This window comes from Phascolarctos cinereus, unplaced genomic scaffold, assembly GCF_003287225.1.
Source record: "Phascolarctos cinereus isolate Bilbo 61053 unplaced genomic scaffold, phaCin_HiC Scaffold_5;HRSCAF=322, whole genome shotgun sequence".
Taxonomy (NCBI): Eukaryota; Metazoa; Chordata; class Mammalia; order Diprotodontia; family Phascolarctidae; genus Phascolarctos; species Phascolarctos cinereus.
The window spans coordinates 35365900-35383651 of NW_027555958.1; the positions used below are offsets into that span (position 1 = coordinate 35365900).

The following is a 17752-nucleotide window of genomic DNA, read 5'->3' on the forward strand; positions in this document are numbered from 1 at the left end:
GGGAAAAATGTGAATGGGCTCTAAATGAACCCAGAGGCCTAGGTGTGCCTCGACATAGGTGGTCCTGGTGCAGGCAGGCCCATGTATTAAAAATCCTATTTGTGTATAAAGATCATTTTTTGGATGGGGGAAGTAGAGGGGGATGGAAATGATGCTTCCTCGCTTCTCACCGTACTTTAAAATTTGCAAAAGCCAACACCTTTGTGGAAGGAAGTGTTTCAGCCCCAGTGGCCCTGCCTTGGTCCCAACCTGACCCCTTGTGTCCCCTCCCCTTCCCCTCCTATAGGTGAGGATTGGAAGCTGCCACTGGAGAGCACTGATGGAAGGAGGTTCACCATGCCTGATCTCCTTCCCCAAAGCCCCCGGGCCACAGAAGTGATCCCCCTCCCTCCAGCAGGGGGTCGGGGCAGCCTGCACAGGCTTATTCGGGCCTTTGGAACCTGAGAGCAGAGGGTTCAGGAGAGGGGTGGGCAGAGGCTCTCGGGCTTGCAGGCGGCTCCAGGGGATACTTACTCAGCCGATTTCCAGAAGTGGCCCGGATGAGAGAGGCGCCGATTCAATTTAGGCAGCTTTTCCATCATCTCCATCAAGAGGGGAAAGCTGGGTCTCTCCTGCAGGTCGAAGGCCCAGCAAGCGGACAGGATCTCCTGCAGGGCGACAGGTCATTGGTTCATTCCCCAGGCGTCTGTCAGGCGCTTACTGTGCGAGAACTCTTGTGCTAGGCACCAGCAGGGGAAAGGAGGAGAAACTATCCACACCCAAGCTGTCAAGGAGCTTAGGGGGATGGGACAGCTAGGTGGTGCAGTGGATAGAGCACCGGCCCTGGAGTCAGGAGGACCTGAGTTCAAATCCGGCCTCAAACACTTGACACTAGCTGTGTGACCCTGGGCAAGTCACTTAACTCCAGTTGCCTCACCAAAAAGGGAGCTTAGGGGGAGGGGTGGGGAAACTCATAGGCAGATAAAGAAATACAGAATAATTTAGGCAGTGAGGAAGTACTAACAACTAAGGGGATTGGGGAAAGGCTTCCTGTAGGAGGGGGCATGGAGGAAGCAAAGGATTCTAAGTGGCAATAATGTGGAGGGCCTGCATGGGGGACTGGGCAAAGGTGGGAAGGCTGGAGACAAACTGTCATGTTGGGAGAACTACAAGTAGGCTGCTTTGGCAAGGAAGGTGGAGATGATAAAGGGGAAACATTCCTGGAGAGGGGCAAGGCTGGAGACAAACTGTCAGGTTGGGAGAACTACAAGTAGGCTGCTTTGGCAGGAAGGGGAGATGATAAAGGGGAAACATTCCTGGAGAGGGGCCTTTGAAGGACTTTAAAGATCAAACGTAAGTGAAAATCCCTGTGGGCCACATACTGACTTAGAAAACCACAAATTAACATTAGCTATGGACCCCTTTCCAGAATCATGTTTTTTAAATGCATAAAAATACATGATGAGAATTGCAAAGGAAACCAATTCTACTGAAATGCTGTCATCCAGAGTTTTTAAAAAGTTGACAGGCACCAGATTCAGAACCCTGCTCGCCAGCGCCCGCCCTAACCTGGCTCCTGTCCCAGGGAGGCAGCCACCATGGCTGCCAGCAGCCACTTACACTGACTTCCTTCCCCAAGCTGATCCCCGCCAGCACGTGCTTGACGCCTTCCCCGCTTCCAATCTGCCAGATGAGGGCTTCAGCAGCTTGGGTCTGGAAAGGCCAGTCTCTTGCTTGGAGTTCATACCACACCGTCCTGGAAAGATCACTTAGACTGAATCGGGACAGTTGGGAAAGCAGAGCGGGACAGTGGGGACAAGGCTGGATTCTGGGCTGGCCTGGGAGGTCTCTGGGCTCCTTCTCCCCTGGAGCTCTGATTCTATGACCCCAAGCCTTCCATGTGCCCCCTCCCCAATCCAAGATCACCAGAGACTTTGAGGGCAGAAAAGTAACAGCCCACGAAAGATGCCAGAGCTCTAAGGATTCGCTCCCAAATCTTGGCCTGTCCTATGAGAATATGCCAGGATGCGAGAGTGGTTTAGGAGCAAGGTGATCTGTAGAGTCTGATTGTGAGAGGAAAGTAAAGAGAGAGAGGGAAAGGAAGGGAGGGAGGAAAGAAGGAGGAGGGGAAAGAAAGAAAAGGACAGAGGAAGAGGAGGAGGAAAGACAGAAGGAAGGAGGAAGGAGGAAGGAAGGGCCCTAGAATTAGAATCCCACAATTTCAGAGTCAAAAGGGACCTCAGCAGCCATCCAGTTCAACCCATCTCCTCCTCCCACTCCCCCAAAAAGAACCTGACAAATGACCATCCAGGTCTCCAAGGAAAACAAACCTGAGGCAATGCCTTCCACTTCTAGACAGCCCAAACATGTGGAACTTGTCCCTTACCATGAGGCCTAGATCTGTCTCTTGGCGGCCTCCCCGGCCCTCACCCGCTGCCTCCCCAGGGGCACCCAGCCCTGCTTTCTGGGCCTCCAGGGCCCGCCGGAGGGCTCCCTTCTCCAGGCTTTTCTTTAGTTTCCTCAGCTTCACATAACAGAGATGGTCAAGAGGCTGTCTGACTGGAGAACTCCAACCCACAGCACCCTGGCTGCTGGGCATTTACGTTAACGATAATGACGACAGCCCATGTTTATTTAGCACTCTAGAGGCTTGCAAAGGGCTCCGCAAATATCATCTCATTTAATCCTCAGGTGATCCTGGGAGGGAGGTGCCATTATGAGCCTCATTTTGCAGACAGGGAAAATGAGGCATTTTGTTGTTCAGTTTTGTCCAACTTTCCGTGACCCCATTTGGTGTTTTCTTGGCAAAGATACCAGAGCAGTTTACCATTTCCTTCTTCAGCTCATGTGACAGATGAGGAAACTGAGGCAAACAGAGTGAAGTCACTTGCCCAGGTTCACACAGCTAGGAAGTATCTGAGGCTGGATTTGAACTCAAGTCCTCCTGTTTCTAAGGCTGGTGCTCTAGCCACTGTAGCACCTAGCAGCCAACCTCCTCATCCCCATCCCCACCCCAATGAGGCATACTGAGGTAAAATCACTTTCTCCACTAGTAGGTGTTTGAGGTAAAATTTGAATTCAAGTCTTCCCGACTCAAGGTCCTGGGCGCTACCCATTGCACCACCCATCTAACTGCCTTTGGTGAATGGTACCCACTGGGCTGGTAAAGCTATAGACTATGAAGTCGTAGATACAGAGCTGGACTTAAGAGCCAGACAGACCTGGGTTCAAATCCTGCCTCTTCCACTTACTGTAACCACTGGCAAGTCAGGCAACAAGCCTTTATTTACTGTGCCTGGCCCTGCGTGAAGCAGTGAGGATACAAGGAAAGGCAAAAACAAGTCACTTTCCTGAGCCTCAGTTACCTTATCTATAAAATTGGATTGACAATACTTGTCTCTCTTAGGCGTGCTGTGACAGTTGGGTGAGATAAGACATATATAAAATGCTTTGTAAACCTTAAAGTGCCCTCTCAGCTATCACCATCATTCCCCAGGCTCTTTACCGACTCTTTGACATCAATCTCTGACTCCAATTTCGTATTGTTCCTTTCTGAAGTTTCTGAAGTGAAGGTCACTCATCTATTCAACCTGCTTTCATCTGAGGCATCTTTCCTCTTCACAAAGAGGAAAGATCATTCCCACGCCTTGTTCACGGTGGCCAAGGGGCCCTTCAGGGGCTGTGTGATGTGACTCAGGCAGCCCAAAGCTGGAGATGGCCAGTCTACACCTGTCCTCGCTGGCTTCCTTCAAGTCTCAGCCAAAAGTCTCACTTTCTGCAAGAAGCCTTGTGCCTTCCCCGATAAGATTTCATCCTGTCTACATCTTATTGGTACATGGCTGTTTGTACATTACCTCCCCCATTAGACTATAAGCTCCTGGAGGGCAGGGACTATCTTTGTTTATTTCTTGTCTTTCTTTGTGTCCCTAGCACTTAACAAGGTGCCTGGCAAACCACAGGAGCTTAATAAATGCTCGTTGACCCATTGACCACTAAACATGGGGAGCATTTGGAGACTTGGGGGGCCTTGCATTGTGGCTGATGTTACATACTTTTGGCCCAGACTCCCTCAAATAGCCCCTGCAAGGAGAAAAGAGAAAAGGAGCCTGGAGGCTTCAGCTCACCCGAAGGCATACACATCAGCAGCTCTCGAGAAGGGCAATTTGTCTTCATCTTTCCCTGGGGTCATCTCCCGGACGATCTCGGGGGCCAGGTAGCACAGCCAATCATGTGGCAGTTTCAGCTCATTCTCCCGCCTGAATCACAAGAAGGCAGAAAAAAAGAATTGGGAGAGTGGGTATTTCCAAGGTTCTCCTCTGCTTCCATAAAGGAGATTAGCTGATTTCTCACATTAGCTAAAAAAGCAATACACAGATTAAGATCAGAGGTTCTAAACCTGGGTCTGTGAAGGTGGTTCTTAAAAATACTTTTATAACTGCATGTCAATTGAACTGATTTTCTTTGTAATCCTATGTATTTTATTTTATGCATTTAAAGCCACAATTCTGAGAAGGGGTCCACGGGCTTTGCAAAACTGTCTGCTGAAGGGGTCCAGGACAAAGACAAAGCAAAAAACTAACTCTAGGTCTAGATAAATATGTCACCAAGCAGCAAGTTTAATCTATAAAATTGCAAATTAGTATTAGGCTGGGATTTTGTGTTTGTTTTAGGCATATCATAAATGGAGTGAACAGCAATTCACAGATGGCTGAGATTTTTTTTTATCATTTCACTGTCTTTGCTGAGATGGGAGCTGTCCATGGCTTGACCTGAATCTAAATTTTCTCCTCTGTTAAATGAGGGAGTCAGACTGAGTAGGGCCTCACCTGCCCTCCTGCACCACTCCAGAGATCCCAAACAGCCCGAAGTCCGTGATGACCACCTTGCCGTTGTCATAGAAGATGTTCTTGGACTTCAGGTCTTTGTGTACGATGCCCTTGGCGTGCAGGTACCCCATTCCCTGGAAGAGAGCCCCACAAACAGGTCAGGTGGAGGGATGGCCTTGAGAGGCTGGGTCTGGGGGCTTCCACACCAGGAAAGGGGCTGTGGTGCTGAAGGTGCCTGACTGAGACGTGGCTCCGTGGAGAATGGGTGTCAGAGTGGGGAGATTAGGGTGGGACAAGATGGCAGGAAAGGAAGAAACAGTAACACGTTTGTGTTTAAACAAATGGAGACAGTGGCACCAATTCTAGGCGATTCAGAAATGGGCTTGATTCAACCCAAGGCCAGTCTACACTAGCTGTGTGACCCTGGGCAAGTCACTTAACCTGTTTGTTTCAGTTTCCTCATCTGTAAATGGGGATAATAACATCACTTACCTCCCAACGTCGTTGAGATGATAATCATAAATAGATGATAATTAGAAATCCCTTAGCCAGTGCCTGGCACAAAGTAAGCGCTGTATAAATGTTAGCTATTATTATCATTATTTGAGCATAGTAGGCATTTTATATTTGTTCAGTTGAATGGAATTAAAGGGCCATAATGTCTCACATGGCCTATAAACCTTATAAGGTTTATACTTCCTTCTCAATGACTCTGTGAGGTATAAGTTATGGAAGTGTTATTACCACCCCCATTTTACAGATGAGGAAACTGAGGCTTAGAGTAGCTATGGGACTTGCTTGCCCACAGTCACGGAGCTAGAGAGTGTCTGAAGTCGAGTCAAATCAAGTTATATCGACAAGCATTTACTACGTGTCTGAGAGTGGGGTAGCAGAAAGGACCTAGATTTGGAATCAGAGGACCTGGGTTTGAATCCCAAGTTTGCTACTTCCTATCTGTTTGACCTCTAAGGCCTCAGTTTCCTCAACTGTAAAAAACAAGGGAGTTGGAAAAAGGTCTCTTCCAGCTCTAGAGCTATGATTTATTTGTTCAACACTAATGGAGTGTTCACCATATGCAAGACATTGTGTTAGGAGCCAAGCCCCAGAGACAAAAAGGCCCTGTCCTCCAGGAGCTTACATTCTAGTTCACCACAAAGTCTAGCAGGAGCAGCCTGCATATGGTAAACTCTTCATTAGTCAAGGAAACTTAGGGCATAGAAATCAAAACTGAATCTCTCTATGACAAAGGTAAAGCTGCTGAGGAGGATTAAGAGGGGACTGAATGCCAGGGCTGTCCCCTGGCATTCCCTCTGCCAAGACTTCTCTCAATGACATTAACTATATAGAAGGATTTATAAATATATAATATATGTGAATATATTTATAAATGAAAATATACAAATATATAAAGCACTTGTATAGTGCTTTCTCCATCTCATTTTCTCTGACGTGTCAAATCTCCTTCTTCTATTTTCTCTATGCCAGCCTATTCAGTATCCATACCTGCCTTTAGGGAGAAAAAAATTCCTCTGGTTCTTTGGTTTTGTTTTTTTTTAAAGACTCAATTTATCTTGTGTATTCTGAGGGCAGGGATTGTTTTTGCTTTCTCTTGGTTATCTCCAGCTTACATCCTGCATGACACTTGGTAAGCACTTGACTGATTGTACGGGGGAGGAGCTGTGAATGCAGAAGGAGGGAAAGGCATCACTTCTGGGAAACAGAAACTGTGACCTAGGGTGAGGCTGACCCCAGGGTTAGCCTGCCTATCAGCTCAGGCTTTTTCTCCTGAGAGTATCCAAAAAGCATTTAAAACAGCCCCCTCTTTAGCCCCTCCTCCCCTGTTTAACCAGAGGAGCAGCCTCCCTCCCCCTCACCTGTCTCACTCCCGAAGCCCTTCCCTTCCTTGACTGCCAAGTCTGGCATCCCTTGAAGTGAAGCAAGAGATTTCCAGGAAAAGAGTCTTTCCTACATCCAGAATGGGCCCTGCCCACCCATGGGGCCCATTTCCAAGACTGTGAACCAGGCCATGTTTGCTTTTCCCACCCTTTCTCGCCCCCTTGACATTTCCTTTCCAGCTGTTCCCCAAGGCCGGAGTCACCTCCCATCCACTCCAGGAGACCCCTGGGAAAGGTCTCTTCTCTTCTCCTGGACCACAGAAGAGAGCTGAAGGAAGGGCGTGAAATCAGAGACAGTGGGAGCAAGGTGAGAAATCAGCCTGGCGCAGGAATGCTCTCCCTTCAGCCTCTGAGATGCCCTGGCTTACACACACACACACACACACACACACACACACACACACACACACACACACACACACACACATACACACACACACACACCCTCTAACTGCTCGCACCTCTTCCCCCAAATGGCCTTGAATTCTCTTTGCCCATGTTTCGTACCTACTTAGAGATATATGGAACATAAGCCCCAGAAGGCAGGGGCTGTTTCACTGAATGTGCCCGGCACATGGTCAGTGTTCACAAATGCTTGCTGGCCGCTTAACACACAATCAGGGAAGAAGCAGGTCACGGGCAGGGGGCCTTCTGAGCGCTGTCATTCACCCCAGAACATCATGACCCAGCTCCTTTAAACCCTAAAGATCGAAGTCCCTGTTTGTGGCTCTTATCTCAGGACCTAGGGATCTTATGGGCCAGGGAAGACATCAGTGGTCACCTATTTCCATGCAGATTGAAACTTTGTACAAATTTGGAAGCAGAGGTGGGCTATGCAGCTGAGCTGACTCAGGGTGAGCATTTAAACCTCCGGAATCATCAAACACCAAAAACCTGGGCTTGATCTGCCATTTTTGTGGATTGCCAGACTTAAGAAAGTGATGGAGAAAACATCAAGAGTGCATATTCAATGTTAAAATGTGTCCCGAGTACAGGTTTTCACCCCCAACCCCACCTGGGAGAGCTGGTTGTTAAACATGTATCAGCACATGCTGTGGTGGGAATAATCAGAGGTTCGTAGACTTTGAGCTCAGGGGAACCTCAGAGGACGACTAGCTCAGTGCTTTCATTTTACGGAGAAGGAAACTGAGGTTCATGGAGGGATGGGGACTTGCACAAGGTCTCACAGACTCAGAGCTTACAGGGACCTCAGAGGCCCTCATTTTACAGATGAGGAAACTGAGATCTGGGGAAGGAGGTGACTTGCTCAGGGTCATGCATGTAACAAGTAGCAAAGCTAGGATGTGAGCTCGGGTCTTGTAACGCCCAGACCACTGTTCCATGCAGTGCCTTGATTTGTATGTGGGAGGGGAGGAGGTGGCATGCCATAAAAATAATGATGATAATTGACATTCTTAAAGAGCCCAGTTAAAGTCTGCAAAATATTCTGCTCACTGGAGTTTCCAAACAAGCAGAGGAGGTGGGTGCTATTATCACCCCAGGCAGCTAGCTGGTGCAGCTGATAGAGAGCTGGAAGACCTGGGTTCAAATCCTGCCCTGACACTTACTGGCTGACTGTGTGACCCTGCTCTCTGTTAGCCTCTGTTCACCTTAGCTTCCTCATCTGTAAAATGGGGATAATAATGGCACTTACCTCCATTGCGAGGATCAGATAATAATTGTAAAGCGTCTGGCACAGTGCCAGGCAAGGAGTATATGCTGTATAGATGTGAGCTATTTTTATTTTTACTTTATATTTATATTTATAATTATTTTACAAAGGAGGTGCAGAGACATGGATGGCCTGCCCAGTGTCACTCAGCTTGTAAATATCAGAGACAGGATTTAAACCCAGACTTTCTGACTCCAGGTCCAGAGTTATCTACTACATCATGGAGTGGGAGGAAAATGGAAATTTTAGGAATTTTCTTATTTTTTTTTTTAAATGCCGGCTGTATTTTTACTGGGCCGTCAATCAATGAACACTTTTTTTTTGGCTGGGAATACAACCACACCCCTTGTTCTGCCCCCACACTGACCAGTATTAGGTCTTTATGAGTCTGCAGGCACTCAGTTCAGAAACATCAAAAGAGATTAGGCCTAAGCTGGGTCTTCAGCAAATAATTATGCTTGACTCATTCAGAGAGAGGCAGCCTTGTCCTGCTCTGGGCAAAGACTAGCTCTGTGGCCACCGGCAATGGCAGCTCTCAGTGCCCCTGGGAGACTCTCTGAAAACACAAGGCACAGAATGGTGGTGTCTGTCAATGGAACTTCCATACTGGGAGTACTTTTAATTGAAGAAATCCTATAGCCAGTCTCTTCTCTACCTCCAAATTGTTTATATAGACATAGAGAAGAAGGGCAGGGGAAGGAAAGGGGGAGAAGAAAAGAAAAAGAAACAGAGGGGAGGCAAGAGAGGGGGAGAGGAGATGGAGGGAGTGGGGGAAAGGAGGAAAGGGAGAGTTGGAAGAGGAGAGGAGGAGAAGAGAGAAGAGAAGGGGAAGAAGGGATAGGAAGAAGAGGGAAATGGGAAGAGAGGGGACAGGGAAGAGGAGAGGGAGAGATGGAGGGACAGGAGGAGAAGAGGAAAGGGAGAGGTAGAAGGGGAGAAGAGGAGAAGAGAAGGGGAAGAAGGGATAGGAAGAGGAGGGAAATGGAAAGAGACAGGGATAAGGAAGACGAGGGAGGGGAGAAGGGATGAAGCAAAAGAGGAGAGGGAAGGGAAGATGGAGGGAGAGGAAGAGAGAGAAGGGAGGGAGAGGGGATATGGAAAAAGACTCAGGAGACCTGGGCAGTAATCCCCTCTTGGCTACTAACTCCCTACATGACTGAGAAATTCTCTGGACATCAGTTTCATCCTCTGTAAAATCAAGGGATTCAGGCTAGATCAGGGGTTCAGAACCTGGATCTGTGAACGTGTATTTGTCAATATTTTGATAACTCTATTTCCATAGAATTGGTTTTGTTTGCCCTCATTCAAATCCAGCTTCAAACATTTCCTAGAGCAGGGTGATCCTGGGCAAGGCGCTCGACCTCTGCTTGCCTCAGTTTCCTCCGCAGTAAAATGGGAACGACAAGAGCACCTATCTCCCAAGGTTGCTGTGAGTATTTAATGAGATCCTATTTGCAGAGTGCTTAGTACAGTGTTTGGCCTACAACAGGCTCTTAGTAAAGGCTTGTCCCCTTTCCCTCCCCCTCCTATGTGTTTTATTTTATTCATTGCTCTGAGAAGGAGTCCACGGGGGTCACCAAAACGCGACCAAAGGGGTCCAGGACACAAATAGCGTCCTCTGATTTTACTCGACACCGTCATTTTTATAGATTATGGGCAGAAAGGGTTAAAGGGTTGAAAGACACATGGGTAGAAAGCCATCCATTTCAATCAATCAGCTACAGGCTGGGCACCGTAGATACAAAGACAGAAATGAAACAAAGGTCGCCGCCTGCCCTCAAGAAGCTTATCATCTGTTTCAAACCAACACCATGGAGGGGAGGCGAGAGCTGGAAAAGCCGTGTTCCCTAGGAAAGGTGGCCATCCACTTACCTTGATGATCTCCTGAGCAACCTGCCTGGTCTTATTGATGTCCAAGCTCGTCTTGGGGTCCCTCACAAAGGAGTGAAGCGTCCGCCCTTTGCAGAAACTGCAGGAGAGCAAAGAGGAAATGGGAGAGAGAGAAAGACCCCATGAGCAGCTGCCCTCTGCACACGAGGGCTGGCCCAGAAGGGATCTCAGGCCTCTTGTGGTTCCAACACCTCCTGGGTGGTGGGCAGAGACAACTGGTTCTGATGCGAGAGGCCTTGGGTTCGAATCCCATCTGATTCCTCCCCATTTACTAGCCTTGCCACCTTAGGCAAGTCCCCCAACCTCCCCATGACTCAGTTCCCTCATCTGTAAAAGCAGGAATGAAAGAGGTACCGTGGAAAGATCATTAAAATTAAAAGTTAAAATCCCACCTTTGACTATTACTACCTGGGTGACCTTAGGCAGAGAACTTTACATCTTCAGGCCTCAGTTTTGTCATCTGTAAAATGAGTGGGTTGGATTAGACGGCCCTGGAGGCCTCCTCCAACTCTGGATGTAGAATTCTCTGGTCCTATAGTAACAGCTCATATGTAGGCAGCACTTTAAGGTTTGCAAAGCCTAGGAGGCAGGAGTTATTATTATCACCATTTTACAGATAAGGAAACAGAGACCGACAGAGGGTAAGTGACTTGTTCAGGGTCACACAAATGGTTTCTGAGAGACAGTGTAAAGTCACAAAGTTTGAACTCAGGTCTTCCTGATTCTAGGGGATCTGTTCTGTGAAGTCTGGAGTCAGTCAAAGGGCGCACTTGAGGACCTAGAGCGCCACGTGTGGCCCCGAGGCCGCAGGTTCTCCGGCCCTGTTCTAGGGTCTCTGATAGCTATCTATTCTCCATTACCTTTAATACCTGAAATTTCCTGTAAATTAAAAAAAAAGTTAGTATTCCTCCAGCAGCAGCTAGGTGGCGCCATAGTACACAGAGTGCAGGGCCTGGAGTTAGGAAGACCCAGGTCCAAATGTAGCCTCAGACCCGAGCGACTTAACCCTGTTTGCCTCAGTTTCCTCATCTGTAAAATGAACTGCAAAAGGAAATGGCAAACTATTCCAATATCATTACCAAGAAAACCCCAAACAGGGTCATGGAGAGTTGGGCACGACTCCCATGGCTGAACATTCCTTCACTGAGCCCGAGGGAATAAAGTAACATCCACTCACACCACTAAAGCAGTTAGGTGGCACAACGAACAGAAGGCCGGCTCTGGACTTGGGAAGACCCAAGTTCAAATCCTGCCTCAGACACTTACTGGCCGTGTGACGCCAGACAAGTCACTTGAGCTCCCACCCTCAGTTTTCTCATCCATAAAATGGGGATAATGAATAGCACCTGCTTCACAGGGCTGTAGTTCATTGTTAGTGTTGTTATCATGAAGCCTTTCCTGGTTCCCCTACTACAGGGCCGGCCTCCTCCAATTACCTTCTATCTCCTTTCTATCTCTTCTGGACAGATCTAAATGGCTATGTGGTACTCCCCAGGACAATGTAAGCTTCCTGAAGCCAGAGACTGTCTCATTTTTCTTTTGTTCCCCTAGGTTCCAGAAGAGTGCAGGGCATGCAGTAAGTGCTTAATAAATGCTTGTTGCTCTGTTGATCTGCGGCTTCATTCTCTCCATCCCCATAGATTACAACCTTCCCTGAGACTCAGATGGGCTTTAAGTATTGCTGTGGCCAAAAAAAATCCAACCCTCTTTGGCTAGCCTAATAAGAGTCTCTCTGCCGGCCTCTGGACAACAGACACGCTCGAAGCCTTTCCAACGTGGGAAAACCTTATATTCCACTGCACTAGCCTAAAAAGGCTCCCCTTCACCTTCACTAAGGGAAGACTACAGATGCGGGCGACATATTTTTATTTTAAAAAATAAGCTTCTAAATAAAAAAGCTTACACTAAAAAAAAAAAAAGACCTGTGCACTGAGCAGGGGAGTTTTGAATTTCAAAGATGTCAATGCAGAAATTTCAGGGATTTCGTTTGCAAGATGATACAATAGAATAAAACACATTTATTAAACTGCTACTGTATGTAGGTCTCTGTACTAATTGCTGGATGAAAAACAAGGTTTTAATTAGCCGTGATTCCTGCCCTTGTAGGAAGGGCAGCCTAGAAAGGGGAAGGGACGACGGCACAGGTATAATACACAATATTCTATAAGTTTGCCAGAACTTTAATAAGTTCTTACTAATGCTTTAATATACTTTAATAAGGACTACAGTAAGTTCATACAGAGCTTTTTGAGGTCTGAGGGCCAAGGCTGATGCCAACCGGGGGAATTCCTAAGTCAAGGGGGACTTTTAGCAGAGACCTCTTATATGTAGGAAAAAGTTTTAAAACAAACACCATTCAGAAAGATCATGTTTTAAGAAATTTTCAGGGGAATGAGATTCTTTTCGGAATCTTGCTACATGAAAGAAGGAGAAAGGAATATGCATTTATTAAATGCCTACCATGTACCAGGCACTGTGCTGAGGACTTTTTCTAAGTATTATCTCTTTTGCTCCTCACAGCAACTCTGGGAGATGGGTGCTATTATCCCCATTTTACAGTTGAGAGAACTGACGCAGGCAGAAGTTAAGTGACTTGCCCAGGGTCACACACTTAGTAAGCAAGGCGAGATCTGAGCTCAGGTCTTCCTGACTCCTTGCCCAGTGCTCTAACCACCATGCCTCCAAGACCTACAATGTCAAAATGAGGACACTGTGATATTGAGAAGACACTTAGGGCCTAAAGAAGAAATACGACAATGCACTTCCTTCCCATCTTTGCAAAGGTGGGGGGCTATGGGTGTGGAACACAGCAGATGCAATTGAAATTGGATGACACGTTGGTTAATTTTGCTAAACTTTTTTTTAAAACCTTTCTTCCTTTCTTCCTTCCTTCCTTCCTTCCTTCCTTCCTTCCTTCCTTCCTTCCTTCCTTCCTTCCTTCCTTCCTTTCTTTCTTTCTTTCTTTCTTTCTTTCTTGGTGAGGCAATCGGAGTTAAGTGACTTGCTTGCCCAGGGTCACATAGCTAGTAAGTGTCAAGTGTCTGAGGCTGGATTTGAACTCAGGTCCTCCTGACTCCAAAGGCCAGACCTCTATCCACTGTGCCACCTACCTGTCCCTTTTAAAACCCTTTGTTAACGAGATGACTCTTTAGATGAGGATGGTGAGAAAGACATATTGGGAAATGAAGGTGATATAGAAACAAGATGCTAGTAAAATTAATTTTTTTCCTTTTATTTTTTTGGCTAGGCAATGGGGTTAAGTGACTTGCCCAGGGTCACACAGCTAGTAAGTGTTATGCGTCTGAGGCCAGATTTGAACTCAGGTCCTCTGGACTCTAGGGCCAGTGCTCTATCCACTGCGCCATCTAGCTGCCTGGTAAAATCAGTTTTCAAAAACGAAGTGAGCCTGGGGCCACAGGGGGCTCTCCGCTTACCTGGTGATGATGGCGAGGTGCGGGGGATTCATACAAGCCCCCATGAAGAGCACGACGTTCTCGTGCCGCGTCTGCCTATAATTCATCACCTCCTTCTTAAACAGCTTGAGATGGTCCTGGTTGTTGCCGTCCATCTCCAGCAGGCGGATGGCCACCTCCCCGTGCCATCTGCCCCGGTAGACCTTGCCCCACCGCCCCTGCCCGATGGGCTCGCCCAGCTCCACCTGCTCGAAGGGAATGTCCCACTCCTGCAGGTAGACGCTGGTCTTGCTGGCCTTCCGAGAGATCATCCCTCTCCACGGCTTCCGGGAGCTGGGGAGGTCGTCCAGCTCGTCCTCATCGTCTTCCAGCTCTGACTTATTCGCCTCATGTTCTTCTACCTACAATGGAAGAAGAAGAAGCAGCAGCCATGGAGCGGGTGAGAGGCCATGCGGTCCCACGAGGCAGCCGCTGGACCTGGACTTTACATCACAGAAATCCAGGCTCATCCCGAGTGACCTTGTGTAAGTCCCATCCCCACGTCGAGCCTTGGCTGGACTGGTCCCAACATTCTACATTCCACGATCTGTCAATGACTCGTGAGCACTATTGGAGACTCATATAAGTTTTTGCTAGTGGCCACGGCAAAGAGGAAGAATGATCAAGTCAGAAGCTTTTTTTGGTAAATATTTTTATCATTAAACTGTTTCTGCCCTTCAGGCCATTAGTAAATCAAAGTCTCTCTCGCCTTCACAAGCCGTATCTTATATCTAGAAGCCAGGCTGTAGCTGGACAATGATGATGACAGTTAACATTTATACGGCACCTACTGCGTGTGAGGCACTGTGCTAAGCGCTTTACAATTATTATCTCATTTCATCCTCACAATAACTCTGAAGTAGGTGCTGTTATTATCTCTATTTTACTGATGATTAAACTGAGGCAGGTAGAGGTTAAGTGACTTGTTCAGGGTCACGCAGCTATTGTCCGAGGCCACATTTGAACTCAGGTCTTCCTGACTCAATGCCTGGCGTTCTACCCACCGAGCCACCTAGCTATCATTGCACAGAACTCAAATTGGTCTTAAGAAAGTATCTAAGTGGAGAAACAAAGGGATCACTGGACTCAGACAAAGATGACCTGAATTCTAATCCTGCCTCAGATACTTATTAGCTGCGTGATCTTGGACCAATCACTTCACTTCTTCCTCATCTAAAAAAATGCCTCTCAGGGGCAGCTAAGTAGATCGAGCACTGGCCCTGAAGTCAGGAGGATCTGAGTTCAAATCTGGACTCAGACCAAACACTTGACATCTACGAGCTGTGTGACCCTGGGCAAGTCATTTAACCCCAACTGCCTCATCAAAAAGGAAGAAAAAAGTCTCTCAGGGTTGTTACATGGATCAAATGAGATAATATATGTAAAAACTTAAAGAAGACTTTAAGAAGCTACGTAAACGTTAGCCATCATAAGCATTAAGGATAAACATGTAAAGGGAAGCAAAATTCATGAATTTTCTAATTGTTCTTCCTTCCTGTAGACATTAGCCTGGAACCTTCTGTAACATAGAACTGGACTCAAGGAAGCTGCCTTTCCTTCGCCTCTAGGTACAGCTCCATTTCTCAACTTTCCCAAAGGGGCAGAAAGCTGTATTATACCCATTACTCTGATAGTGACATTAAGGCATGCATGGGGCGGGAGGGGAGCGATTGACCTAGGGACCCCCGCTGTGCCATCTCCAAGCTCACCTCTGTTTCGTGGTCCTCGGCCACGTTGGCTTTCGGTTGGTCATTGACCCTATGGAGAGAAGGATTTATCAAAGAAAACTCAATGCAGACCATTCCAGTTTTCCTGGGGACGGAAAGCTAAACCACAGGGATGTTTGGATTTCTGGATCTCTGCCTGGCTCTCCCCAAGCCAAAACCATGATTCCTAATGTCAGGTATAGCCAAGTTACTAAATGCTTCTGGATAAAGCACATTTTTAATCCACCTCTGTTTTTCCTAGTTCACCTCTGAAAGATGTGGTGGTTTTCAGGTCTATTTTGGGAGTATACAGAAGGTTAAAACAGGATTAGAATGAGGGGACCAGGGTTTTAGCCTCAGCTCTGCCACTACGAATTCTGTGTGTGACATTGGGAAAGTCACTTCCCCAATGTGGGCTTGTTGCTTCCTCCTTAAAAGGACGAAGGCTGATAAGGAGAACAGTTTATATAACAATAACAATGTAAAAGGAAGCAACTTCAAAAGATTTAAGAACTCTGATCAGTGCAGTGACCACTTATGATTCCAGATTCAATGATGAAGCACACCACTCCATCTCCACAGAGAGAGGCTGATGGACTCAGGATGTAGAATGTTTTGTTTGACTGGGAATTTTTGTTCCAAAGGTTGTGGGGGGGGTTTCTTTCTATTAAATTAGGTATAGGGTGGGAGGGAGAGAAAATAAATACTTGTTAATTAAAAAGCAAAAAAATAAAATGAGGCAGTGGACTCCGACAGCGCCCTTTCTAGCTGCGATCTTTCATTTTCTCTCTTCCATATCACATGCATCGTATACCAGAAAGGCCACAGAGAGAAACACCACAACCGCTCCCCAGTTGGCTGAATGAACATTAGGCCAATAAAACATTTTTGGCCACCAAAGTATGTGACTTGTTCAAATGTCCACATTGACAAGGAAGCTTGGCTGTAATCTGCTGGTACCAACTCCACAAATACCCAGGTAGGAAAAGGAAGGTTTAACCCACAAGCATGTTACTTGGAAGAAGTTTGGGGTTTATTTTTTATGAACTTGGAAAAAGGTGGGGAGAGAGAGAAAAGCAGATAGAGATTAAGAAATTCCCCATTGGCTGGAAGGAGAGATATGAAGGTGAGGTTGATTCTTACCGCGTCTCTTCAGCTGTATCAGGGACTTGGGGCGGTTGGGGTGGGGTGGAAATTTCTAGATAAAACAAAAACATAACACTAAGAATGAGGAGCCATGTTTCCCGTTCACTTTAGGTCAAGGGGGCAGAGTAGGGGTAGGGGAGAAACCTTTGTTTGAAAATAATTTCTTGGTAAATTGGTTGCTTTCTCCTAAACCATATTCCCCAAAGGAAAGACTTTACTGATTTATTTTCGAGTTCTCCCCCAACCCATCATGCATTCCACTTCAACAAAAGCGCGTTTTTGGAGCTGACAAATCAACAAACATTTATTAATCACCACGTACCAGGCTAAGAGGTAGTGGATTGAGGCAGGCCTAGAAGCCAGGAAGACCTGGGCTCAAGGCCTTCTTCCTACACAGACAGGCTGTATAACCCTGGGCGGGTTGCTCATCCATAAAAGGAGAGGCTTGGATTAGCTGGCCTCACGCTAGGACCCAACCCCATTGCTATCACTCTGACACTGAATCTCATGCCCACGAGCTGACCACTGCCATAACAGCCCAACAGATCTTCCTGACTCTACTCTTTCCTCACTCCAGTCTACCCTTCACACCCCTTCTAGATGAATCTTCTTTATGTAGAGAGCTAGTCGTGCTATTCTTTTACTCAAAACAGAATTTTTGCTTCTATCCTACTCACTCAATAGGACTTAAGAAGTCACACTATTGAGTATGATGGTGTACCTTGTAATCCCAGCTACCAGAGGCTGAAGATGGTAGACCTCTTGAGCTCAGGAGTTGAGCTGTATTGGGCTATGTTGATTGGATCTCTCCTCTAAGTCGTCACCAGTACGGTGAGCCCCTGGGAGTGGGGGGGCCACCAGCTTGCCTAATGAGGGGCAACCAGTCCACTTTAAAGGTTAGAAACAGGGCAAGCCAATTAGTAGTGGGCTTAGGCCCATGAGGAGTCTAGGTTTTCCAGCCTGAGATAAATGGGGAGACCTCATCTTTAAAAAGGAAAAAAAAAGACATTTCTAACCCAGTCTGATTGTAGCCAATTCAACAGCAGCATTTAGGTAAAATTTTGTGAACTATAATATAGAAAGAATTTTGAATTTATTCAATTCATATTTTAAAAATGAATATTCAACTGTTATAGTGATTCTAAATGACACATGATAAATAACTGAAACTTAGAATATATACACA

General features: G+C 46.8%; 1 protein-coding gene across 1 annotated transcript in view; it reads right to left on the reverse strand.

The window, feature by feature from the left end:
• Positions 1–17752, reverse strand: part of KSR1 (kinase suppressor of ras 1) — a 218096-nt gene that overhangs the window by 14506 nt on the left and 185838 nt on the right. Inside the window, 8 exon segments of the mRNA XM_020963178.2 lie at positions 514–647; positions 1600–1735; positions 4104–4235; positions 4806–4939; positions 10245–10341; positions 13697–14076; positions 15424–15472; positions 16564–16618. Coding sequence (XP_020818837.2) covers positions 514–647; positions 1600–1735; positions 4104–4235; positions 4806–4939; positions 10245–10341; positions 13697–14076; positions 15424–15472; positions 16564–16618 — 1117 coding nt within the window.